This window comes from Jaculus jaculus, chromosome 5 (assembly GCF_020740685.1).
Source record: "Jaculus jaculus isolate mJacJac1 chromosome 5, mJacJac1.mat.Y.cur, whole genome shotgun sequence".
NCBI lineage: Eukaryota > Metazoa > Chordata > Mammalia > Rodentia > Dipodidae > Jaculus > Jaculus jaculus.
Genome location: NC_059106.1, coordinates 73,241,733 through 73,268,824, shown reverse-complemented (window position 1 = coordinate 73,268,824; position 27,092 = coordinate 73,241,733). Strand labels below are relative to the sequence as shown.

The window sequence follows — 27,092 nt, the reverse complement described above, 5'->3', positions numbered from 1 at the left end:
GAGGCCCTGGTATGCCTCTCCTTTTGTAAATAAAAACAGAAAAATCTGTCTTGTTAGTGTGTAGGGCCTCGTGGAAAGTGAAATACTAGAAATATAGATAGGGGTCTATGAAGCTTATTAAGTATATAGGAAATGAAAACAATAGGTATTTATGAATGCTGTTTACATGAAACAGTCTACCTGCCTTGCTCTGGGAACCAGAATGACCATTGCAGACCCACTGAGATTAATGACATTTTCCTTCTTACGCAGGTTTTGGCTTATTCGGCTTTTTAGACTGGAGTATTGATCATATTGTTTGTGGAAGGCTTCACTGCTAAATACTACTTTTTAATTTGAACTTAATTTAATTTTTATTTGAGGCAGAGATAGAAAATGAGCACAGTAGGGCCTCTAGCCACTGCAAACAAACTCCAGACACATGCGCTACCTGGTGCATCTGGCTTACATATTATTAAGTAAAAAGGCTGGTTTTTCCAAGTTGTTCCCTTCTGTCTTTCTACTCAAAGTAAAATTGTGTGAGGACTGGAGAAATGGCCTAGCCATTAAGGTACTTGCCTGTGAAGCCTTAGAACCCAGGTTCTATTCCCCAGGACCCACATGAGCTAGAAGCACAAGGTGGTGTGTGCATCTGGGGTTCATTTGCAATAGCTAGAGGCCCTGTTTTGGCCATTCATACTCTTTTTCTCAAAATAAGTAAATAAATAAATTTTTAAATGTTGTGAAGTTACCAAGGCCAGACATAGTAGAAAGCAAGAACCACCAGGAGTTATCAAGACGTTCAAAGAAAAAATAGTGTTATATACCAGATGATGATCTACCCCTGGTATATACCATAATGCCATTGGAATATGGTTTATAAACTATTTTTACTTTCTTTTTCCACAGGCCAAGATGACTGGAATGGGACCAGGCCATCACTGAAGGCCCCCCCAGCTAGGCCAGTGAAGGGAACATACAGAGAGCACCCATATGGACGTTATTAAAAACAAACAGGAGGGGAAAATATCAGTTATGAGCAAAGTTGTTACTGATTTCTTGTATCCCAGGATTCCTGTTGCTTTACCCACAACAGACAAGTAATTGTCTAAGTGTTTTTCTTCGTGGTTCCCTTCTTCCCACCTTCCTCCATTCTTAACTCTGCATTCTGGCTTCTGTATGTAGTATTTTAAAATGAGTTAAAATAGATTTAGGAGTATTGAATTAATTTTTTAAGTGTGTAGATGCTTTTTTTTCTTTGTTGTTTAAATATAAACTGTACCTTTTATAATAAAAAAGAAGTTGAGTCAAAAAAACCACAATCCTGTTAGTTTCAAAAGTGACATTGCTTGCTTAAAGGTTCTGAAGTAAAGGCTTGTCAACGTTCTCTTAGTTTTGATTTGAGGAATCCCGTAAAGTTGTAGTTGCAGAATCCCAAACTAGGCTACATTTCAAAATTCAGGGCTGTTAAAGATTTAAAATCACAAACGTTAACGGCAGTAGGTGCCACCATGTAAAAATGAGCTCAGATTTGTCTAAAACCATTTCCTTTAAAAGCACATGGCGGTTGAATCTTAAGTTTAAATTTTAATATGAAAGATCCTCATAAGTTAAATAGTTGATGCAATTTTTAATGTTAATTGACTTAAAATACAATTACAAAATTAGGTTTGTAAAACTGACTTTTTCATTTTGTGGGTTTTGAAATCTAGCCCCAGACATACAGTGTTGAGAGATACTTAGTGGGGGGAAAGTGGGCTTTGAAAAGGTTGATTGGGGGAGCTGGCCACCTAAATTGAATTTGGTATAGAGCTGTTTAGTCACAATCTTTTAGTAATACTAGTAACAATTACATTTTCAGTATTCAAAAGGTCAAAAGTATTTTGTCCATCTGAGATTCTGCACTCCATGAAAAGCTCATTTGGACACTGGGGCCAAAAGATGATGATTTCATTAAATTGACAGTTGTCAATTGAACTGTTCCCAAGGTAGTTAGTCAAGTATGTCTCAACACTAGGATGATATTAAAAAGGGACACTGCAGCTGAATGAAAAAGGAATCAAAATCCACTTTGTACATAAGTTAAAGTCCTAATGGATTTGTACCGTCCTCCCATTTTGTTCTCTGAAGATTAAATGCTACATGTGTAAGTCTGCCTAAATAGGTAGCTTAAACTTTGTCAAAATGTCTGCAGCAGTTTGTCAATAAAGTTTAGTCCTTTTTTAATCAAAGTAAATGTGATGAATTGTCATTTTTTGGGTGGACAATAAAATAGTTTTCTCTTTCAAATAAACTTAAATTAATTCTAAAGTTAATGGGCTTGTCAAAAGTTGGAGACATTCTTAAAAGTGGTGGTGGGGATTTTATTTTAAGTTACCAAAAAAGGTTATGAATTGTTAAGTTTTAGTTTAAAAATAATCAAAGCTTTTTCACCCCCTGGAAGTTGTTGAAAGCAGTTTTATCCAGTCCTATCAAAAGTTGTAATTTCTTGTGAGCAAAACCCAAACGTCCAAGACTTGAATTGATTTTCATCTGAAGGTATAGGTAAAGTGCCAGCCACCCTTGCTTTGCACCTTCTGTAGAGCCCATACATGGCCCTAAAGAATGACACCAAGTCTCAGGTCAGATGTTGTTAACACTGCTTTTAGATAGGACAATCAGTAAACCCTGGTTGCCTTAAGTGTTTCCCTTCTAATCCTAGAGGTGCTGTTAATAATTCAGCTGGCCTGGAGCAGGATCTGGCATGATAGGCTGGGCCTAAACTCCCTCCTGCAAGACCAAGGGAAATGATGGAATTGGTTGGCACCATTCCCAGGGATCTCATGTCTTCCCTAAGAGCCACCTAAACTGCTCGGGGGTGAAAAATCCTCTTGTATGAAGTGCCAAGCTACCTGCAGGAGTGCATGATGAACATTTTTTTTTCTTTTCAAAACACACCAACAAAAAAATGTATTTATAGATTGTGATAAAGTGTAAATAACTGAATTTTCAACCATGGTTTGAAGTCAGCTTTCAGGGCATTATGTCTTGTTTTGATGAAAAGAGATCACTCTATACCCCCCTTTTTAAAGGAAAATTATCGCAAGAGAATCAGGATGTGTAAAGCTAACATGCATCGCAAAAAACCAAAGGTAACCTAAATGTCTGATTTTAATAGCACATATTTCTCTTTTATATAAACTGTGATAGCAACTTGCATAAACAATTCTTTAGCTGTTAATTTTAATGTTAAAACTTTGAAAAACTTGTTTAATAAAAATAGCTGTAAAAAGAAAAACCATATGCTGCCGCATAAATTAGCCATAACTCTTAATAATCCTGCCCATCACAACTGAACTGTAATGTAACCTGGGCACAAAGTCTGACATCTTAAATGACACATTGTAAAATATCAATGACTGTAGATTAGACCTCCTGCTGCACCCCAAAGTAAAGCTTTCTGCTCAGCTATTTTAAAATGTGTAAGGATGAGCCCCATAGGACCCTATATTGATATTCACAGTGAAATGTTAAAATTACTTTAAAATTGCATGTTTCTTTCCTGTAATGTGTAAACTGCATGCAGGATCTCTATCTTTTATTTTGTATGTCTTTAAAACTTTTTTTCTAAAGACTCACCTTTTATTTCTCAATTTTCAGGTGATTGAAAATTCCTGAAGCATTTTCTGGAATAGAATGGGGTAGTGAAGACCTATGTCAGGTATGTTGAGGTGGCTTTCAGTTGAGGATGGTAGTAAACTTTTTGTCATAACTATGAAACAGTTATGCTAGGTAGGGCTCAGGAAGGTGGCCAACCAGCCAGTCTTCCCTGCAGTTATTTGTAGATATTTACAACATCACATTTTTATGTTAGGCTACAGATCATAGTGTCACTTTTTATACTTAGAACTGGATAGTGTCAACTTTCTATGGAATTTCGTTCTACTCTATCAATAATAACCAGTGAAACAGTGTTTCAAATGGAGTTTGTTCTCAAGCAACAAAATGGCTGTAAATAAAGAAATAAGATGTTGGGGACTCATAAATTTAGTATGAAGACTAGAAAAATCTAGTTACATTTAATCTTGTTTCAAACAACCAAAAGAAAAAGGCAGCTTGGATATTTTTAGGAAATGGACACAGGTTATTTATGCATTAATAACTGTATCTTACAGAAACAACTCACTTAATGAGGTCTAGTGACTATAATCAAGCAAAAGTTGTAGCCACATGTGGTTAGTGCACGCTGTTCAGCACTTGGGAGACTTAGGAGAGTCAAGGCCAGACTTGGCTACAGAGTGAGTTCCAGGTCAGCCTGGGCTAGAGTGAGACCCTGCTTCAAAAACTAGAACAAGGGCTGGAAAGATGACTTAGAAGTTAAGGCGTTTGCCTGCGAAGCTAAAGGACCCAGGTTTGATTCCCCAGGACCCACGTAAGCAAGATGCACAAAGAGGCACATGTGTCTGGAGTTTGTCTGCAGTGGCTACAGGCCCTGGCATGCCCCATTCTCTCCCTCCCTCTCTCACTCTCTACTTGCAAATAAATAAAAATAAAAACCTAGAACAAAAAAGTTGATTCTAGAATAAATCATTTTAGCACTATAGTATCTAGGAAAGGTGTATATCTTACACTCAGTAGAACATTTGTAGACATAAGTGTGTAGAAGAAAGGACATAAAAACCAGGTATGTGCTGGGCAGGGTGGCACACACCTTTAATCCTAGCACTTGGGAGGGAAAGTTAGGAAGATGGCTGTGAGTTAGAGGCCAGCCTGAGACTACATGGAGGGGGAAGAGAGAAAAATGTGAAAGGAGGCAGGCTGAGGAGGTGGCTCAGTGGTTAAAGGTGCTTGCTTGTAAAGCCTGCTAGCCCAGGTTTAATTGTTCAGTACCCCTGTGTTCTTGTTGGGAACAAACAGCTTGGAGCAGTTTATGGAAGGAAAGGATTTATTTTGGCTTACAGTCTTAAGAAGGTCCATGACGGCAGGGGAAAGGTGGTAGTGCAGTCTTACATAATCTTCTTTGTATAGTAGGTGGCAAAAGGCAGCAGGAGAGTGAGCCAAACTCTAGCAAAGGGAAGTTGGCTGTAACAACACACCTCATCCAGCAAGGCTCCACCTCTCCCAAGTTGCCATCAGCAGGGAACCAACCAACACAAGAGTTTATGGGGGACATCTAATTCAAAACATCACACCATGTAGGGCTGGAGAGATGGCTTAGCGGTTAAGCACTTGCCTGTGAAGCCTAAGGACCCCGGTTTGAGGCTCGGTTCCCCAGGTCCCACGTTAGCCAGATGCACAAGGGGGCGCACGTGTCTGGAGTTTGTTTGCAGAGGCTGGAAGCCCTGGCGCGCCCATTCTCTCTCTCTACCTCTATCTGTCTTTCTCTCTGTGTCTGTCACTCTCAAATAAATAAATAAATAATTTAAAAAAGTTAAAAAATCACACCATGTAAAGCCAGGTGCAAAGTAGTACATGCATCTGGAGTTTGCACCAGCAAGAGACCTTGGAGCTCCCATGTATGCACACACATGCAAATCAAAGTGTAAGGGAGCCAGGCATGGTGGTGCACACCTTTAATCCCAGCACTCGGGATGCAGAGGCAGGAGGACCGCGGTGAGTTCAAGGCTACCCAGAGACTCCATAGTGAATTCTGGGTCAGTCTGAGCTAGAGTGAGACCCTACCTCAAAAAAACAAACAAAAAAAAAAGTGTAAGGGGAAATTTTAAAAAGTGTAAAGACAGGACATGTTGCATAGTAAACCTATCACTGAATCTGTGAACTCTTTGTTAATGACCCAAAACGACTTTATCTATTGGGAAGAAAAATGATAAAGTACACCTCACAGTAAGTGGTGAAATGAATTCTAAAAGTATATGGGGCTGTGGCTGGAGTGTTAGTTCCCTAGTAGAGCACTTGAGTAGCATATTAAGATGCCCTGGGTGTATCTGAGAGGAAGATAATGGGGCATCAGGGCCTAGTGCAACCACAAACGAACTCCACACGCATGCACCACGCCATACATCTGGCTTTTTTTTTACGTGGGTTTTGGAGAATTAGACCCAGGCCATTAGGCTTTGCAAGCAAGTGCCTTTAACCACTGATCCATCTCTCCAGTCCCTTAATTCCAGTTTGGTTCCTTAGCTGACATAGTTGAGGGACTAGTAGCAAGCTTTTCTATTGCTACAAGCTATCAACAAATTAATTGGATGATTTTTCTTTTCCCTCTGTCCCTGATATTGAGAAAGTCTCTTTAAGTGGAAAAATACCTACTCCAAAGAGTAGACATTAAAAAAAATTAATGTTGTGCACATTTAGTTGTGTATGATGTTACAGGATATATAGATAAGTAAAGATTACTATATTGAAACACATTACCATGTCATCCATTTTGTTTATTTCGGTGGCAAGAGTAGCTATAATTTCATTTAGCATAAATTCTAATAGCTATAAATCCTTATGCTATCCTTTAAATCTCTAGATTTGTTCATACATACCTAATGCTTTGTATGATCTGGCCTACATCCCCATCTTTTCATTTTCTTCTCATCCAGCCTGGCATGGTAACACACTCATAATCCCAGAAGTCAAGAAGCTGAGATAGATTTGGAATTCAAAACTAGCCCAGAGAACTTGGAAGAAACTTTTACTATTTGTGGTTAAGTATGGACGTTATGTTGTAGGGTCTCTGTCTAGTCAAGGCTGACCTGAAATTCGCTGTGTAGTCTCAAGCTGGCCTGGAACTCACAGTGGTCTTCCTACCTTTGCCTCCTGAGTGCTAGGATTAAAGAAAGGACTGTGTCACATTTGGCTTGTTTATATTTTTATTTGAAAGCATAGAGATAGAGCATGAGTGCACCAGAGCCTCTAGCCACTACAGATGTACACCAGATGCACCAGTTTTCTCTCTAGTTTACATGGGTACTGGGGAATCGAACCCTGGTCTTTAATAAATAAATAAAGATAAAGCCAGGTGAGGTACCTCACACCTTTAATACCTGCACTCTGGAGGTTGAGTCAGGATTTTCACAAATTTGAAGTTAATGGGACTAAAAGTAAAAAGAGCTTTATTTGGTGGCTCATGCCTATAAACCCATCACTTGGAGGCTAAGGCAAGTGGACCACTGAGTTCAAGGCTAGCCTTGGCTACAGAGTGTCACTGTCTTAAAAAAAATAGGGCTGGAGAGATGCCTTAGCTGTTAAGACGCTCGCCTACAAAACCAAAGGACACACATTTGATTCCCCAGGACCATGTACACCAGATGCACAAGGTGGCCCATGCAGCTGGAATTGTTTGCTACAGCTAGGAGCCCTGGCTTTCAAAAAAATTAATAATTTTTAAAAGAACTAAAGGACGGCTGGAGAGATGTCTCACTGGCTATGGTACTTGCCTGCAAAGCCTAAGGACCCAGGTTCTATTCCCCAGTACTAACATAACACCAGATACACCAACGTGGCGCATGCATATGGAGTCTGTTTGCAGAGGCTGGATACCCTGGCGTGCCCATTCTTTCTGTCTCTTTCCTCTCCCTCTCTGCTTGGAAATAAGTAAGTGAAAATGTTTAAAAAAAACAAAAACAAAAAACGTTTGGCATGGTGACACACACCTTTAATCCCAGCACTTGGGAGACAGAAATAGATTGTAGCAAGTTCAAGACTACCCTGAGAGACTACATAGGGAATTCCAGGTCAGCCTGGGCTACAGTGAGACCCTACCTGGATAAAAACAAAAAAATTGGGGCGGGTGGCAAAGAGGGCTGGGCAGGAATGTGTAGTTAAGCAGTAGATTGCCTACCTAATATGTGAGGTCCTCAGTTCAACCACCAAAATAAACAGGAATAGATTCTGGGCACAATGGCTCATACGCTCCAGCAGGAGGATCAGAAATTCCACACCAGCTTGGGCTGTATCTAGAAAGAAAGAAAAAAGAAGGGGAGAGGTGTTGCCCTGCTGAGGGAGCAAAGAACTTCATTTGAATGCCTATTGTGTATCCTTACTTAACAAATGGGACAAATACTACTAGGAGAGGTAAGGTAATTCATACCAGTTGCATAGAGATTTGGGGAGAGATCCATATCAACATTGTCATATACCAAAGTCCATTTTCTAGAAGCATTGTTTCTGCATAATACTTTCTTTTTGGGGGGAGGAGGTGTGTGGGGGTTTCTAGGTAGGGTCTCATTGTAGCCTAGCATGACCTGGAACTTACTATGTAATCTCTAACTCATAGCAATCCTCCTACCTCTACCTCAGGACTGCTGAGATTAAAGGCATGTACCACCACACCCTGCTCAAAGGCTCTTTGTAAGATATATATTAACTACCAAAGAGAAATAAAAATGGTTCAGATTGACAAATCAAATGTAAGGTGCATATGAAAAAGAACTAGGTTATAAGGATGTATATACATGATTTTATCAAAACTTAAAGCTGGGCATGGTGGTACATGCCTTGGTGGAGGGAGCTTGAGGTAAGGTCTTGCTTACCTCAGGCCGATCTAGAATTCACTAAGTAGTCTCAGGGTGGCCTTGAACTCACTGATACCCTCCTTACCTCTGTTGTCCGAGTACTGGCATTAAAAACGTGCCCATGGGCTGGAGAGATGGCTTAGCGGTTAAGCACTTGCCTGTGAAGCCTAAGGACCCCGGTTCAAGGCTCGATTCCCCAGGACCCAAGTTAGCCAGATGCACAAGGGGCGCACACGTCTGGAGTTCGTTTGCAGTGGCTGGAAGCCCTGGCACGCCCATTCTCTCTCTCTTTCTCTCTCTCTCTCTGCCTCTTTCTCTATGTCACTCTCAAATAAGTAAATGAACAAAAAAAATTACAAAACATGCCCATGTGCCACCATACACAGCTCCAGTGAAGCACATATTAACTCATGCTTTTATACATGATGAAACCAAGGCCCAGGAAGTTTAACTTACACAGGGCTCACACAGCTTTTACACAGAGCTAAGATTGGTTTTTCAGGCAGTGTGATTTCATTCTGTGATCAATTTTAAGTGTATATTAAATATAGAAATTAAGGCACTTGCCTGCAAAGTCTAATGACTCAGGTTTGATTCCCCAGTACCCACGTAAAGCTAGGTGCACAAGGTGGCACATGAGTCTGGAGTTCATTTGCAGTGACCACATTCAGTTTCAGGAGTGTTCTTCTGCCACTCTCAATGTCAGGAAGCCTGCTTAGAGAGTGCCAGAGAAAGTGACACTTAAGTACTCAGTTGAGTATGAGGGGATAAGTAAAAATTTGCATGCTGAGACAAATAGAAAGTCACTGCGATCCTCCTGCCTCTGCCTCTGCCTCCCGAGTGCTGGGATTAAAGGAATATGCCACCATGTCCGGCTTTGCCTCTAGATTTTGGAACTTTAGTTATCTCTCCAAGTCTCCATTAAATAATCTATGTTATTGTGAAGATTGAATAAACAAATAAGTGTAAAACTATCTTCATATTAAGTTCCAGGCCAACCTGGGATACATAAGAACTTGGTGGGGTTTTTGTTAGTTTGTTTTTAAGGTGGGTTTTTTTTTGTTGTTGTTGTTTGTTTTCTGAGATAGGGTTTCTCTCTAGCCCAGGTTGACCTGAAATTCACTATGTAGTCTCAGGGTAGCATTGAGCTCATGGTAATCCTACTACATCTGCCATCTGCCTCCTGAGTGCTGGGATTAAAGGTGTGCACTACCACACCCAGCTTGTTTAACATTTTTTATCTATTTGTCTGAAAGAGGGTAAGAGAAAGAAGCAGATAGAGAGAATGGGCATGCCAGGGTCTCCAGCTGCTGCAAACGAGCTCCACGTGCATGCGCCTCTTTGCACCTTATTTAACATGGGTACTGAGGAATCGAACCTGGGTCCTTAGGCTTCACAGGTAAGTGCCTTACGTGCTGAGCCATCTCTCTAGCTCTATAGGTATTTTAAATATTTATTTATTTGAGAGCAGGAAAGAAGCAGAGAGAGAGAGAGAATTGGCACACCAGGGCCTCCAACCACTGCAAACAAACTCCAGACGCATGTACCACCTTGTGCATCTGGCTTACTTGGGTGCTGGAGAGATGGTTCAGCACTTAAGTAACTTACCTGCGAAGCCTAAGAACCCAGGTTCAGATTCCCCCAAACCCACATAAGCTAGGTGAACATACTGGCGCATGCATCTGGAGTTCCTTTGTAGTGGCTACATTCAATCTGCCTCTCTCAAATAAAATTTTTTTTATTAAAAAATATTTATTTTTTTTTAAGTTTTCATTTTTGATTGAATTTTTTTTGATAGCATAGACAATAGACAATGGTAATTTCCGCCTGTCCCCACACACACACACACTTTTCTTTGGCAGCTCCTCTCTCCAACATATTCCCTTCCCCTCTCAATCAGTCTCTTTTATTTTGATGTCAACATCTTTTCCTTCTCTTATGATGGCCATTTTGTGGCTGGAAGAGTGCATTTTAAGCAGTCCCTACTCTTCCTTTGGCTCTTACATTCTTTCTGCCACCTCTCCCGCAATGGACCCTGAGTCCTGGAAGGTGTCATAAAGATGCTTCAGTGTTTAGCACTCCTCCATTACTTCATCTCAGTACTATGGTGCAGTGTCCACTGTTGTTTATCTCCACCGGTGATTATCTCCACCGGTGATTTCTCTCTCTCCCATTGATGCAGCATGGCTTTTTTCAGCTCATAAAATATTTTTTTAAAAAATTAAAAAATTGCACTCATTATATGTGTATGCATGTATTCATCTATCGTCTATTTATATCTCAAGAGCTAAGAACGTTGCTGAAAAATAAAGGACATGCCTAGCGTTTCTGAGGCTCTCAGACTGCCAAAAGCAAATGCTTTCAACCCAACCTGTAGTAAGCATTTAATAAACATTAGCTATAAGTGGAAGTGAGAAGAGTAGGTCAGGGCTGAAGCTAAAGTTTAAGGAGCTATTCAAGGCCTAAGGATGAGAGTTACCTGCTACATTTGTTTATTCACAAGGCAAAAGAAATACGGGAAGTAAGACAGGAAAGCCTTCTCTAAAATGGTGCCACTCCTTTCTCAGGGTAAAGGGATGGCTCTTTCACCAATTCCTTGTCTTCCTTTTGCCCTCTCTCTCTTCCCTGATCCTTTTGATGCCTGTATTTATAGGTAAGAGAATCATCTCCTGCCAGGAATTTGGGCTGTGTAAGGATGAGACATTTGGACTTATATTTTTTGGTTTCTCGGGCTGGAGGGATGGCTTAGCAGTTAAGGCATTTGCCTGCAAAGTCAAAGGACCCAGGTTTGGTTCCCCAGGACCCACATTACCAGATGCACAAGGGGGCACACGCGTCTGGAGTTCCCTTCAAGTGGCTGGAGGCCCTGGCATGCCTGTTCACTCTCTCCTCCTTTTAAAATATGTTTTGGTTTTTCAAGTTTCAAGGTAGGGTTTCACTCTAGCCCAGGCTGACCTGGAAGTCACTATGTAGTCTCAGTTTGGCCTTAACATCATGGCGATCCTCCTACCTCTACCTCCTAGGTGCTGGGATTAAAGGTATATGCCACCATGTCCAGCTTTGCCTCTATTTTATGTTCTTAATTCTGTACTAACTCTGGTGGGAGTTCCATGCCATCATCCTATTTAGTTCTCACAAATAACCCTTTGAGACAAGGATTAACACTGACACATAGAATTGGAAACTACTGTGAAGAGAGTAAAAACAGGGTTTGAGAGCTAGAGTTCAAATCTGTCTTACACTCCTTCTTTGCTGCCTCTTGGACTGTCCTGTGTCGAGTAGCCATGTAGTCCCACCTTTGGTGTTTGCAAATGGGTGCCTGGCTTAATTTCCAGATTCCTAAAGTTAAAAAGACTTAGCTTCTGCTGCCCTCTCACATGCCTCCTGCTTTAATTCATAGTCATTGCATGTTCAAAGCTAGCACATGTCTGATGAATATTTAATAGCATCAAGCAGGCAGGCTGGAGCAGCTGTCTTAAGACAGTAGCTGTTGGGGAAAGGGAAGTATTTCACTGCCTAACAACTACTCATTATTTTGTTTACTCGTCTAGAAACTTAAGTCTGTCTTTATTTATTTATTTGTAAGCAGAGAAAGAGAGAAGACAGACATGAGAACGGGTAGACCAGGATTGGGGTCCAGCTGCTGCAAATGGGGAGTTGAACCTGCGTTATTAGGCTTTGTGAGTAAGTGCCTTAGCTGCCAAGCCTATCTTTTCTAGGTCCTTGGCAGCAAAGGCCTATAGTAGTAGGCACTGTACCTTACATCAGCTAGGGCCTGATTGCTGCCCTTAGCTCCTTAGGTGGCTATACTCAAGCAGGAAATTAAACCTTTTTGTTGGGGAATAAGAAGTAGCAATCCTAAATTTCCAAATGATAGGCTGAAGTTTTCTTTTTGGTCTTTTCTGGAATGGTAGAGCTGAGTATACATTCCCATCTAGTACTCTGCTAACTGCACCTCTCGAAAGGCTGGGTATGGTGTCATATAGCTGTAATCTCCAGCACTCAGCAGACAGAAGCAGGAAGATCACAAGTTCAAGGCCAGTTTGGGTTATATAGCAAGATCCTATCTCTAGTTAGGTAACTAACTTGAATTTCATAGCCAGTTTGATGCACACATGAGAGGAGAGAGACAGCCAGGTGTGGTAGTACATGTCTGTAATCCTGGCAGTTGGTGGCAGAGGCAAGAGCATGAAGAGTTTGAAGCCTGCTTAGGTTATATTAGCAGGGCCAGACTAGACTGCATAGCAAGATCCAGTCTTAAGTCCACATGGCTGAGCCTTAGCTTCTTTGTATTTTTATTTTTGCTTTGTTTTTTGAGATAGGGTCTCACTCTAGCCCAGGCTGACCTGGAATTCACTATGTAGTCTCAGGGTGGTCTTGAACTCAAAGTGATCCCCCTACCTCTGCTTCCTAAGTGCTGGGATTAAACGTGTGAGCCACCATGACCAGCTATATTTTTTTCTTTTTCATTTATACTTATTTATTTGAGAGAGAATGGGCACACCAGGGCCTCCAGCCACCGTAAACAAACTCCACATGTACACCCTTGTGCATCTGTCTTACATGGGTACTAGGGAGTAGAACCTGGGTCCTTAGGCTTTGCAGACAAATGCCTTAAACACTAAGCCATCTCTCCAGCCCTATTTTTTTTTTTTTTTTTCTTAGTAGAGATGAGATCTCATCACAGACTGGTCTTAAATTCACTATGTAGCTGAGGATGACCTTTAACTTTTGTTTCTTTCTATATTCCTTCTCCTCCCTCTTCCTGGGTTCTCACCATAGCCCAGACTGGCCTGGAATTCAAAGGCTAATCTCAAATTCACAGTGATCCTCCTCCTCCATCCTTCCAAGTACTTGTATTAAAGGCATGTGCCACCATGCCGGGCTCAATCACCTTTAATTTTTTTCTCTCTCTCTCCATACACACACATAAATATATGTCACACACACACACACACACACACACACACACACATACATATATACATACATAATTTCAAGGTAGGATTTCACTGCAACACTCACTAGCCCAGGCTGACCTGGAATTCACTATAAAGTCTCAGGGTGGCCTCAAGCTCACTACCATGAGTTCAGAGCCAGCCTGGGAGTAAGTTCCAGGTCAGCCTGAGCTAGAGTGAGACCCTACCTTAGGGGGAGGAGGAATAAACAGCAGCACTTTGAGGATATTGCTTCACTGGGTTTCCTTTGGGCAAAGAACACAGAGTACTTGTTAGGTAAAGGGTAAAGCTGAAGCAGTTTCAGGGTGAGGTAGGAATCGAGACCTTATTCTGAGAGCATTGCTGAAGACCATCTGGAGAATGACACACTTGCATTTCTGATAAATGATTTCTGTTGCAATGCTCTTATGAAACCCAAGGCCTCAGGCATGCCAAGCAAGCACTCCACTGATCCACATCCTATTACTGATAAGTGGAGAATGGTATGGGAATTTTTTTTTTTTTTTATTAACGTTTTCCATGATTATAAAATATATCCCATGGTAATTCCCTACTCCCCACCCCCACACTTTCCCATTTGAAATTCCATTCTCCATTATATTACCTCCCCAAGGTATGGGAATTTTTAAGAAACCTGTAGTTCACTCAAGAAATGAAAAGGCTGGTGGTAGAGCTGGGGTGTAGATCAGTGGTAGAACACTTGCTTGGTACAAACCAGTCCTGAAGATTTTTCCCAGCACCCTCATCTCCAGCCTATTGAAAATGCAGAAAACCAAATGGATACAAAAGCTTTTAGGAGCTACAATGAACACAATTTGTGGTTATGATTGATTAGGCATGGGAGGTGATATACTGGCTGAGAGAACCACAGGGACGGTAATGTCACTGAAAAGAAGAAATCTTCTGTGGGCTTTAGTAAGCCATCAGACCTTTCTCCTGTACTTCAGGCTTAGGAAGGGATATGTCTCTTTTGATATTTGGGGCTGAAATGAAACTTCTCACAGTCAGGGGAAATGTGCCTCTGAACCTATAATTGAGCTACTAACAGTAGCCTTGAGAAGATGTGTTTCCTCATGAGGGCCTAAAGCTTTGTAAAGGCCCCAGAGGTTAAGTTCATTCTTCACAGATCACTTGTCTCATACTCAAGGATTAAAGTTATGGGCTTGAAACTTGGTTATTACCTGACTGCAAAAATAAATCTCATAAGCTTGTTTATATATTTTCTTCATATCTGTGTATTGAATGTACTAGCTGGCATTGATCTTTGGGAAGGAGAGGAGATTGTTAGGGAGCCTGGCCAGGCAGAAGGCTGGGAAGCCCCCAGTTTGGCAGCCTCACATTTCTTAACTTCACATTTTGTGTCTTTGCAGCTGTCAAAGGACTCTGAAAACCAAGAGAGCTACCTGCTGTATAAAGGCTGGCCTGATGGCATTGCTGAGCACCTAGAAACTCTGGAGAGGAGATCAACAGTTCTGTTTTATCTTACCTCTTGACCTGATTTTACCCTCAGAAAACCAGCCAGAACCATCCTCTTGAATGTAGGCCCAGAATGGAGTCCTCAGAGATACAGGGGATTGTGATGCCAGCAGCCAAGGATTGAAAGTGACTAACAGAAGCCCTAGCACATCTCTTTAGATCGAGCAAACTAGTGGTTCTTTCTGAGCTGCTTCTCTGTTGACTTGCTTCCCCATAGTCTCCTGTAGAAAAACCACCACCATATATTACCCACTGCTACACCTGTATTGTGACTGACATTTCCAGAAGGCTCCAAGAATAGGCAGTCACTCTTTCTGTAGCATGCTAAGGAAAGTCAAGTAAGATGGTTCATTTATCTTTGGGCTTAAGTCATTTAACCTCTAAGCCTGTCCAAAAAGCTCTTGAAGGGTAGGGATTTTCCTACTTCACCTCTGTACTATTTCTCAGCAAGTACCTACCTACCCCTGCCTGAGGTGCTCAATAAAGGTTTGGTTAAGTGATGAATAGTCCCACTCTGGTAGCTTCTATCAGCTTTGGGAGAGCTAGGATCCTCCTATCTAGCTCCAACTTTGCCTCAAGCTATACCAGGCCAGCATTTATCCTGCCTTTTTTTCTAAAATATTAGAAAGTCATTCTTTGATAGGCTTCTAATTTCCTGTGGCCTAGATCAGGTAATTTACTCTAAACTTCCTAGTCAGTGGGCCCTCCACTACTCAACTCTTCCCTAATGCTATATGGTTATCCCAACAAAGGAACTGACCAAGTATAAGGACTCAGTTTTAGGGAAGGAGCCTGTCTGCTTTTCAAATATATATGGGACATCCTAAATGGAACTTGGCTTTATTTCAGGAATACGATACAATGAAAAAGTAGATTTATACTCCGCGAGTTTCTCAACCTCTGAGTCTGCTTTTGTCTTCATTGTTGGTTACTATAAATACTATCTAGTAGTTTATTGACTGCTTAGTATGTACCAGGCATTATGTTAAACATTTATATGTCTCATTTAATCCTCTAACCATTATACTTATTTTACAGATGAAGCAAACGAGGTTCATAGAGGATAAACAATTTGCCTTAGGTTAGGACAAGGTATTATCAGATAGCCACAGTGCTTTGAAAGAGTAGTTTCTGGGTTATGAGACATTCAGGACCAAAACCGGGCCAGTCCCGAGCAAATATAGATGTTTGTCATTTTTGCATTAGAAATTTCAATCCAGGGCAACCCATCAAAACTGCTTTTTTGTTGTTATTGTTTTGTCTTATTTTTTTTTTGAGGAAGGGTCTCCCACTAGCCCAGGCTGACCTGGAATTCAGTATGTAGTCCCAGGTTGACCTCACAGCACTCCTCCTACCTCTGCATCCCGAGTGTTGGGATTACAGGCATGCACTACCATGCCCAGCTCAAAGCTGCATTTCTCTTGGCTTCTTGGTCTCTCCTAGGCCTCACTTTGAACCAGAGCACTTCATCCAGCATTTGAGGACCTGTTTCAGTTGACTAGACAAGGGAGGAATTGCAGTAAGGGAACTAAATGGCATCTAGATCCCTGTCAGAGAATCAGTTAAGTCAGCATCCTAGGCAGACATTCCCACAGTCCCCAAGTACCTGATACCCACTTGGGAGTCAGAATTTTGCAGGAAAACCCTATAGATCTGGACTCAAATTCTAGCTCATTGCTTTTTGTTGTTGTTTGTTTGTTTTTTTGTTTTTTGAGGTAGGGTTTCACTCTAGTCCAGGCTGACCGGGAATTCACTATGTACTCTCAGGGTGGCCTCAAACTCACGGTGATCCTCCTACCTCTGCATCCTGAGTGCTGGGATTAAAGGTGTGTGCCACCACGCTGGGCCCTGCTTTGTATTTTTCATGATCTGTATTATTCCATAAGAAGAATCCCTCCCCACTGAAAAGGATCTGAGAAGCAAATGAAGTAGGTTTGAAATGGCTAGTATGAGATTTAGACATTATGCTGCTCAACTATGTAAGTTTCCTTTTTTATTCTAGGCTTTGGGTCTTGAAGTCTTAATCACACTGCCTCTACCTATCTCCCATTACCACTTCGAGCCCTGGGGATCTTCCTTTGGGAGCTCTGACCTAGTGGGCTTGGTCTACCCAGCTGCCCTGAATGTCAGTCACCTGCAAGCTGAGAAGGGTGACATCAGCTTTCCCTAAGCCTCTGGGTTGTTTTGAGCCATAAATATTTTAGAAGGGCCTTTCTGTAGCTGTTGCCAGGGTGATGGGCTCTCCAGGGACTGAGGTGGGAGTACAGAGAGTAGAGGCAGGACTGACAGCATAGGGCCTAGCAGCAGAGCTAGCCCTGGAAGGGTAGGGTGGGTATTAAGCTGGCTAAGAGCCAGGGCTCATAGCTCTGAAGGCTGTTGCTCTGCCTGCCTTCCCTTTCTTGAGCCCCTTAGTGCTGTTGCTTTCAGACACGCTGCTCTGCTTTTCCATGCTATTGAATTCTAGTTAAATGTCTCTGGACCTTCATTTTAACATCTGTAGTGGGTGGGAGGTAGAAATTCCTCACCAGTCTCAATACAAGTAGACAAGAAGGAAGCCTTCACCTTACTGCAGTCCTCCTACCTCTGCCTACCAAGTGTTGAGATTAAAGGCATGCGCCACCTCACCCGTCACTAAAAGGTTCTGTAAAAGTCCTATGAAATACTATGGTGTACTAGTAAACCATGACTGGAGAAACTTTTAGGGGGTGAGTATAATGCCTTGTTATGTTTGCTAGGCTGGCCTCATCTCAAACTCCTGCCTTAGCCGCCTGCGTGCTGTGACTGCAGTGTGCACCATGCCTAGCTCCCATTGCTGTTTATGATAGACCCAGACTCTGAGACCCCACTAACTAGTGAATGGTCTCAGGTATGACAGTCCTAAAGTTCTCAGGTCTGTCTAGGCTTCCTGGCTGGCACTGTATATGCCCCTAGGCCTAGTGGCCTAGGAGCAGAATTAAGAGTACTTTTGGCCTTGAGATATAGAAACCCAGGTTCTCCCCACCCACTCTTGGCATGGGCCAGAGAAGGGACAGGGTACTCAGATCCATGCTTCTACCCTACTGTGAGGAGCCCTGGGTCAGTGCACGGTTTTACATCCTTGGCTAGCAGTGCCTACTTCAATATCTTTACATGTGCTCCCTCTGGTGGTTGAGATGAATATTACCTGGACTCAGATGTGAATCTAAATTACTCCAGGCCATCCTGAGGGGGGTAGTTTTCTCTTTACCAAGAGAGAAAAAAGTCCTCTCCTTGCAAGGCAAATTGACTCTTCTGAAACAAAGCTCACCTCTGGACCTTTGAGAATGCTTCTCCTATATTGCCTTCTCACATCCATTTATCTTACCTATCAAAATTGGGCATTTTTGAAACTAAAAATGCACTATTTCCAGATTTTTGATAGCTTATATGTATTATTTTCATAATATAAATGTAGGAAGAGGGCTGGAGCAATGGCTCAGCGGTTAAGGTGCTTACCTACGAACCTAAGGACACAAGTTCATTTCCCCAGTACCCACGTAAGCCAGGTGTACAAGGTGGCACATGGGTCCAGAGTTAGCAGTGGCTAGAGGCCCTGGCTTGCCAATTCTCCCTCTCTCTCTAATAGATATATTTTTTTAATGTGGGAAGATAAATTTCTACAGTGTGGGTGGCACTGACGTTAAGTTATATGGCGGGGGGAGTGAAAGAAGCCCAAGAAATTAGTTCGTGATTTGAGTAGCATTTGTTCTATATACTTGAAGACTAATTTGATCTAACTGTAATTCTAAAAGTCAGACACCAATACTGCCTTCACACAGGAAATAGGTCATTTGTGCAGCCATTAAGTGTTGGAGTGACAAAGGTGTTCTTAAACATATTGTAACATCAATGCAGGTGTGGTGCCTACCAGCAGTGTGGAGGCTGAAGCAAGAAGATCATAAATTCCAGGCTAGCTGGGCCAAATTTTGAGACCCTGTTTCAGAAACATCCCCCCCCCAAAAAAAACAAAACTTGAAAGTACTGTCTTACATCTTTGAATAAAAGTGGCACTCCAGAAAGTTGCATTTGTGTTTTAAGCACCTCTGTCCACCACCAGAGATCTGCATAATCCAGGTTGAAAACTGCTGATCTAGAAGACAGATTGGCCAGCTTTGGCAATATCATGAATACCATGACCAAGAAAGACCTGAATTTCTCACCCCTAGTGACAGAGCTAGCTTAGAACCAGTGACATTTCCTTCAAAACTCAGACTTCTGGAAGAACCAATAGAGAATGAATGGGTTGCTCAGGAAATGAAGATGGGAAGTGAAGACTTAGGTTACAAAGCAGCTGAGTTGTGTGGACAGATCCTGGAGGACAAGAGCCTACTTCGTCCTGTTTCAGGGTTATTTCTTCTAGGGAAAGACCCAAATCCCTAGATGCTGTTAGTAGATATTGGGATAGAGATATCTATGTTCAAGATTATTTCAGTTGGGAGTTGTCAAGCAACATCTATAAACTGGCTTCTTGGTAACAGAAACATCCATAAAGGTCAGATCCTGCAGTTTAAATGATTCCATCAAAATACTTTTGGGGGTGGTCAGTAATTCTTCCATTCTCAAGTCAGCATGTCGTACACTATAACCACCAACAGCTCCAAATTTGTATCCTCTTTGATTTGTAATCCTGGACCTCGCCATAGTACTAGCACAGGTATCTCGTCTGACCTAACCCAGATAAACTAATTCCTCTTCTTCAGTGCTAACCAGTCACCAGCATGGAGTGGCAGGGCTATTGAAATGCCTTTTAAATTTATGTAATATAAATTTATATAACATATATATGATTGTTTTTTGAAAGCAGATAAGAGAGATAGAATGGATGCTCCAAGGCCTCATGCCACAGCAAAGTGGCTCAAGATACATGCACTACTTTGTGCATTTGGGCTTTATGTGTGTACAGGGGAATCAAATCTGGGCCGTCAGGCTTTGCAAGCAAGTGCCTTTAACCACTATTTAAGACCTTATTGGTAAGCTTTGATTTTCCTAACGATAGTCATCTGCCTACTGGAACTGCAAGGTGGGGCATGGCCACCAAACTACAAATGGATCTAGAGTAAGGAAGGGTAATTCCCCAGGGAAAAAATCAGTCCAGACAATTGGTCGCATACAGCAGTGCACATGAGTGGCCTTGACCTACAAAGACTTGTATGCATGGCCACAAATCATTAAACATCTCCTGAGGATTCTCTATGCAGGGTCCAGCATCTTCCCCATAACAGGTGTAAGGAAAACCTTCCTGCCACTAACCTTAGGCTAGAAGCAAGCTATTGTTTGCTTCTCATTAGAGTATAAGCACACTCCCTCTTGCTCAACCCCACTTTTTATAAAACTTTATTTGTTTATTTGGGCAGGCTGGACCCTCCAGCCACTGCAAACAAACTCCAGATGAACGTGACCACTAGTGCATCTGGCTTATGTGGGTGCTGGAGTGTCGAACTGGGATCCTTTGGCTTTGCAGGCAAACACCTTAACTGCTAAGCTATCTCTTTGTCCCTCAACCCCACTTTTGACAGTACTGGGAATTCCCATTCTCTAGTGCACATCAGGCAAACTTGATCACAGAACTACAGCAAATGAGAAACAGTAAACCTATTCACCTCAGAAACCAGGAATAACAAATCATGAAACTTTCTTTTTGCTTCCCCTGAACTTGGTATATGTTTTTAATTGATTTTTCACTGTCCTGACACCAATGAGTGGCGAGCTCATGTCTGTATCCCCTAGATATGGTACATACTAAAAGTACTGATTGAGGGGGCTCGAAAAGATGGCTCAGTGATTAAGGCACTTGATTGCAATGCCTGACAGCATAGGATCAACTCCCCAGCAACCAGACATGCCAGGTGGCATACACATCTTGAGTTCATAGCAGCAAGAGGCCCTGGTGTGCTCATTCTCTGTCTTTATATTTGCAAATATATATGTTATATTTATATATGGGGAGATGGCTTAGTGGTTAAGGCGCTTGCCTGTGAAACCTAAGGACCCAAGTTTGATTCCCCATAACCCGCATAAGCCAGATACATATGGTGGCACATGCATCTAGAGGTTGTTTGCTGTGGCTAGTGGCCCTGATGCACCCATTCTTTCTCATAAATAGTTAAAATATTTCTTAAAAACATTAACATCTACAATTAAAACTTTTGCCGGGTGTTCTGGTGCATGCCTTTAATCCCAGCACTTGTAAAACAGGATTACTGTGAGTTCAAGCCAGCCTGAGATGACAGTGAATTCCAGGTCAGCCGGGGCTGAGACCCTGCTTCCAAATAAATTTTTTTTGTGGGGTTAAGGGTCAAAACCAGAACCTCAGGCATGCTACATAAGTACTCTACATCTAAGCTACACCATGATATTAACAATAGCAATATTTATGTGAAGTTAGACTTTATATTTTCATTTGTCTAGAGGTAGGGTTTCTCTCTAGCTCAGCTGGCCTGGAATTCACTGTTGTCTCAGGGCGGCCTTGAACTCATGGTGATGATCCTCCTACCTCTCCCAAGTGCTGGGATTAAAGGTGTGTGCTACCAGCCTGGCTGGAGTCATCCTTAATCTCTTTCACTGTCTTCAAATCCAGAATCTAGCCAAGTCATACCATCTCACACAAGCTAGCACAAATCATCAAAATCTTTTGCCAAGATCATGGGCATAGCCTCCTATCACATTTATGTTTCCACCTGGTACTGCAGCAGCTATTTTCAAAGAGTAAAATGGTTCTTTAAAATAGAAGTTCAAAGCCGGGCATGGTGGCGCACGCCTTTAATCCCAGCACTCAGGAGGCAGAGGTAGGAGGATCGCTGTGAGTTTGAGGCCACCCTGAGACTACATAGTGAATTCCAGGTAAGCCTGGGCTACAGTGAGACCCTTCCTCAAAAAAACAAGTTCAGGGCTAGAGATAATAATGCTCAGTGGCTAAGGCACTTTCCTGCAAAGCCAAGCACCCAGATTCGATTCCCCAGACCCAAATAAATCAGATGCAGGGAGTGGTGCATGCATCTGGAGTATGTTTGCAGAGGATGGAGGCTCTGGCTTTAATCCCAGCACTCGGGAGGCAGAGGTAGGAGGATCACCGTGAGTTCAAGGGCACCCTGAGACTACATAGTGAATTCCAGGTAAGCCTGGGCTACAGTGAGACCCTGCCTCAAAAAACCAAAAATATAAGTTCAGCAGGTGTGGTGAAACAGCATGCTGTCCTAGCCCCTATGGAAGCTATGCTTGAGCTAATGTGTAGTTCAGCTCAGTGGTAGCTCCAGACTAGATTCTCAACACAGAGCAGAGAAGCCATGGGAGACTTTAAACCCTATAATGGCTCCTCACCCATAGCAAAAGCCACCAAACCCTATTATGAGCTATTCCTTCTCTTGTTTTACTTACTTATATCTGATTGACCCAAGCAACATCAGGCTCCCTTACTATTCCTTTTTGTAGTTTAGTTTGTCGTCACTCTTGTTAGGTATCTGTGGCTGGCCTAAAACTCACTATGTAAACCAGTCTTGCTTCATACTTACAGTGATATGCCTGTCTGTGCTTCCCAAGGCCTAGGATTACAGGTGTGAGCCATAACTTCTGGTTCATTCTCTCTTGTTTTTTCAAGGTGAGGTCTGACCTGATACTCACTATGTAGTCTCAGGCTGGCCTCAAACTCACAGAGATCCTCCTACCTCTGCCTCCCAAGAGCTGGAAAGGGAACGATGGTGTGAAGAAGAAAAAAAAAAAAACAGGAAATGGGGTGGGGGTTGCAAGTTTAAGTAGGTTGGACAGGGCAGGATTCACTGAGGAAAATTAGTCAGAGGAACAGTACAAGGGCCCTTGGCATGGAAGTGCCTGATGTGTTTAAAAAAAAAAAAAAGAGTAAAGGGCTGGAGAGATGGTTTAGCTGTGCTTGCCTGTGAAGCCTAGGGACCCTGGTTCCGTTGGAGGCTCGATTCCCCAGTACGCATTTAAGCCAGATGCACAAGGTGGCGCATGTATCTGGAGTATGTTTGCAGTGGCTGGATGCCCTGGTGCACCCATTCTCTGTGGCTTTCAAATTATATATATGTATGGGACATTTACCTGCAATGCCAAAGGACCCAGGGTCAATTTCCCAGGACCCACATTAGCCAGATACACATGGGGGCGCACGCGTTTGCAGTGGCTGGAGGCCCTGGCCTACCCATTCTCTCTCCATCTTTCTCTGTCAAATAAATAAAAAATATTTTTTAAAATGAGTCAAAGAACTGGGCGTGTTGGGTCACGCTTTTAATCCCAGCAGAGGTAAAAGGATAGCCCAGCTGTGAGTTCAAAGCCACCCTAACAGTACATAGTGAATTCCAGGTCAGTCTGAGCTACAGCAAGACCCTACCTAGAAATAATAACAATGAGGGCCCATGCCTTTAATCCCAGCGCTTGGGAGGGAGGTGGGATCGCTGACTTCCAGACCACCCTGAGACTACATAGCAAATTCCAGGTCAGCCTGGGCTAGAGGGTGACCCCTAACTCAAAATAGTAACAACAATGAAGCCCAGGGGCGGTGACCCATGCCTTTAATTCCAGTGCTCGAGAAGCAGAAGTGGGAGGATTGCTGTGAGTTCGAGACCACCCTGAGACTACATAGCGAATGCCAGGTCAGCCTGGGCTAGAGTATGACCTTACCTCGAAAACAATAAAAACAGTAAGGTGAATAATACTAAGACGAAGAATTACGACCTTAAAGCTCAGAAATGGCAATCAGGATCTGAACGAAGACGGTGGCAGTGAGCGAGAACAGTAGTCAAGTGAGCAATACTTAGACTACATCAAAGATTGGGTGTAGGGGTCGACGAAAAAGGGGTAATGACTCGGGTGTTGAATGGAGTAGACTAAATCATACAGTAGAGCCCGAGAGAAAGATGAAGGATACGGATCAGCGGACAGGCTCGGGTCTAGTCTCTACCTCCAGCCTAAACAGGTAATGCACGCACCGGAAGGACAGGAGAGGAGCGTTTGCTTGCCTCTAGGATCTCTTCAGCCGCAGCTGCAGAAAGGGCGTGGGAGAAGGCGAGACAAAGAGCGCACAAGCACCGCCTTTGTGGAGGAGGCCCCTTTAAGAAGCGCGCCTCCCGCCCCTAGCCCGCCTTGTATGCAAATTTAGCGGCTAGGCGGGAGCGCGCGGCTGATACCCGGGGACTGGGCTGCGGCGGTTAGTCCTCTCCCGGCCGCCGTCGCCTCCGACATATTGCCCGCAGGAGCTGCGGCGGCGAAGAGGAGAGAGTCGGGGGAAGGAAATGGGTGAGCAGAGCGCGTCAGACTCGGCCTGGGAACCCGCGGGCGTGGGGGTCAGGGTGGCCAAGCTGCTAATTGCAGGTCCACGCGGACTAAACCCGGCAAGGGGGGAGGGGATGCAGGCACCGACGCGACCCCGCCCCCTCCCGTCGTTTTTGGGGTGGGGCCTTTGTTGTGGAGGCGGGGCTTCCTAAATGAGCCGGGCTTGCTGGAGCTTAGGTTTTAGTGAAGTCCCGGTCGAATGGGCTGGAAAGGGGGCGCCGATACTCTGTAGGGCGTGACTTCGTGCTATAGGGTGGAGCTTATGGGCTAAAGGCGCCCGTGTAGAAGCGAACTTTCTAGATTCCAGGGGCTTACCGAGGGCGGTGGGACCGGAAGGAGACCTTGCAGACCCTGGGAGCCCATTGTGGAGGCGGGCTTCTAGGCCTGGAGTAGTTCTAGGGAGGTGTGGGGGCGGGGTTTGGGGTTGACAGTTGTGTGTAGGCGGGGTTTCTGAGTTAAGGGGCTTCAAGAGGATGCCATCCAAGACTGGAGAAAGGGTGTGCGCAGAGCTTCCGGGAAGAGGGAGTTTGTGTAGGGTTTTGCAAATAGTGCGTGACAGAGCATCCAGTCTGGGATTTGGTTGAGGTCAGAGCTCTTGGAGATTGAGAAAATCGTAGCTGGGGAGGCATGGACATGATGTGTGAGAGTGGAGACTACTATGCTGTCACTAGGAGTATGGGCAAATTACATCTTTTGTGCTGGATGATATTTCGGATTTTGGGCTACAATGTTAAGCCTACATACAGAGTTTGTAAACCCAAATTTGGAGCCCACACCATGCCGTTTTCCAGTGCCCTGGAAGAAAAAGCTATCTCAAACCTGACCAAATTTGTAAGGCTCTAGAAACTTGAATCCCAATGAAATCCATCCTATACCAGAGCTGAGAGCTCACCATTCAGACCCTGTTACTGTCTTTGGCATAGTGTAAACTCAGCTTCCTAATCTGAAAATAGTATCTTGCTGGGCTTATTTACTTATACATATACTTGCAGGGTACTGGAATAAAGAAAATTGCAGGGGAAAAGACAGATAAGGCCTGGGTGTCTTAGCACATGCCTTTAATTCTAGCACTTGGGAGGCTGAGGCAGGTGTATTGAGATCAGTATGGGCTACATAGTAAGGTGATGCCTAAAAATAAAAAAGGGGGGCTATGCCAGACGTGGTGGTGCACTTCTTTAATCCCAGCACTCGAGAAGCAGAGGTAGGAGAATTGCCAAGAGTTCATGGCCACCCTGAGACTCCATAGTGAATTCCTGGTCAGCCTAGGCTAGAGTGAGACCTACCTCGAAAAACAAAACAAAAGGTGGGGGGGGATAGTTCCACCACAGACTCCTCACACATGTGCCACTTTGTGCATCTGGCTTTACTTAGGAACTGGGGGATCAAACCCAGGCCTTCAGGCTTTGAAAGTGCCTTTAAGTGCTGAGCCATTTCTCCAACTCAAAAATTATTTTTATTCTTTAGCTGGGTGTGGTGGCACATGCCTTTAATCCCAGCACTTGGGAGGCAGAGGTAGGAGGATCGTCATGAGTTTGAGGCTAGCCTGAGACTACATAGTGAATTCTAAGTCAGCCTGGGCTAGATTGAGACCCTATCTCGAAAAAAAAAAATTATTCTGTGAAAGTTTCAGTGCCCAGCACCGTAAAAATGAAAAAGAATGAAAATAGAAAAAGAAGCATAAAAAGAAATGAAGAATAAGAAATCAAAAGGGGCAGTCAGGAAGAGCTGTCTAAATAACTGGCAGCAAGTGCTACAGGGGACAAGTTTGCTTATTGGAGAAAGGACAAGATGGTGAGAACACATGGTCAGATGGGACAGGAGGGAGAGTATGGTAGGAGATGAAGTTGTAGAGGTAGGAAAGAGCCATGTCTTAGGGCCGAGGAGGATCCCACAAGAAAATGAAATGCTAGGTAACTGGAGCTAAGATCACTGCTGGTATCCTTGATGTTTGCCCTCTGGCTTGAGCCCCACAGGAGGACGAAGAGGTCCCAACAGGACATCTTACTGTCGTAATCCACTCTGTGAGCCAGGATCCTCAGGGGGCTCTGGTGGAGGCCACACTTCCAGCGCATCCGTGACCAGTGTCCGTTCTCGTACCAGGTAAGCCACCTCTCCTGTCTGTCCCACCTTCCTGTGGACCAGCATCTCCCTTACTGGGTTCCTTGATGTGATACTCTAGGTACCAAGTAGGGCTCAGGGCAGTGAAGCAGAAAAGACCCACAGCAAGCTCAGCCAGATAGATGTAGTGGAATGTGGTCAAATAAACCTGAAGGCCTTAATCAACTAAGGCTCTGCTTCTGGTTTACTGATGGCCTGACAAACTGTATCTTCTCTCTGAGGCTCCTTTTCTTCATTTGCCAAATGGACCTTATATTTCTTTTTGGGAGAGGTTGGAAGACCTGAATGCAACTAGGAAAGGAAAGGCTTTTTTTTCTGCTTTGTCTACCAGGCCAGATTAGAAAGAATTCATCCTTGTGACAAGCTGCTCTTCCGAGGTCACCCCACAGTCTTGCTCCAGGTCAGCTCCTGATGTCCTGTCTCCTTTCCACCCACAGGACCAGCTCTGGGACAGGTCTCTCCAGCCCTCCGCTGGCCACCCAGACTGTCGTGCCACTGCAGCACTGCAAGATCCCTGAGCTACCTGTCCAGGCCAGCATTCTGTTCGAGTTGCAACTCTTCTTCTGCCAGCTCATAGCTCTGTTTGTCCACTACATCAACATCTACAAAACAGTGTGGTGGTATCCGCCCTCCCACCCACCCTCACACACTTCCCTGGTAGGTGTTTAGCCAGAGCAAGCTGTGTGTGCGTGCGTGCGTGCGCGCGCGCGCGCGCGTGTGTGTGTGTGTGTGTGTGTGTGTGTGTGTGTATTAGGGTTACTTGGTTTCAGTTAGCATAGCTTACCATGCACTTGGCTCCATGTTGGGTGTGATG

The 27,092-nt window shown here is 43.6% G+C and overlaps 2 protein-coding genes and 1 long non-coding RNA gene across 3 annotated transcripts in view; all 3 read left to right on the top strand.

The window, feature by feature from the left end:
- Khdrbs1 (KH RNA binding domain containing, signal transduction associated 1) overlaps positions 1-2,210 on the top strand; it is a 35,372-nt gene extending 33,162 nt beyond the window's left edge. Inside the window, exon 9 of the mRNA XM_012950310.2 lies at positions 889-2,210. Coding sequence (XP_012805764.1) covers positions 889-986 — 98 coding nt within the window. The 3' untranslated portion in view covers positions 987-2,210. The remainder of the gene's footprint in view (positions 1-888) is intronic.
- A 1,405-nt stretch (positions 2,211-3,615) lies between these two features.
- Positions 3,616-15,754, top strand: LOC123460606. Its single transcript, XR_006637117.1, has 2 exons — positions 3,616-3,679; positions 14,752-15,754. It is a non-coding gene; the product is annotated as an uncharacterized LOC123460606 (long non-coding RNA).
- An 8,307-nt stretch (positions 15,755-24,061) lies between these two features.
- The window catches only part of Tmem39b (transmembrane protein 39B), a 28,631-nt gene continuing 25,600 nt past the window's right edge, over positions 24,062-27,092 (top strand). The window contains exons 1-3 of the mRNA XM_004665278.2: positions 24,062-24,124; positions 26,134-26,260; positions 26,716-26,935. Coding sequence (XP_004665335.1) covers positions 24,121-24,124; positions 26,134-26,260; positions 26,716-26,935 — 351 coding nt within the window. The 5' untranslated portion in view covers positions 24,062-24,120. The remainder of the gene's footprint in view (positions 24,125-26,133; positions 26,261-26,715; positions 26,936-27,092) is intronic.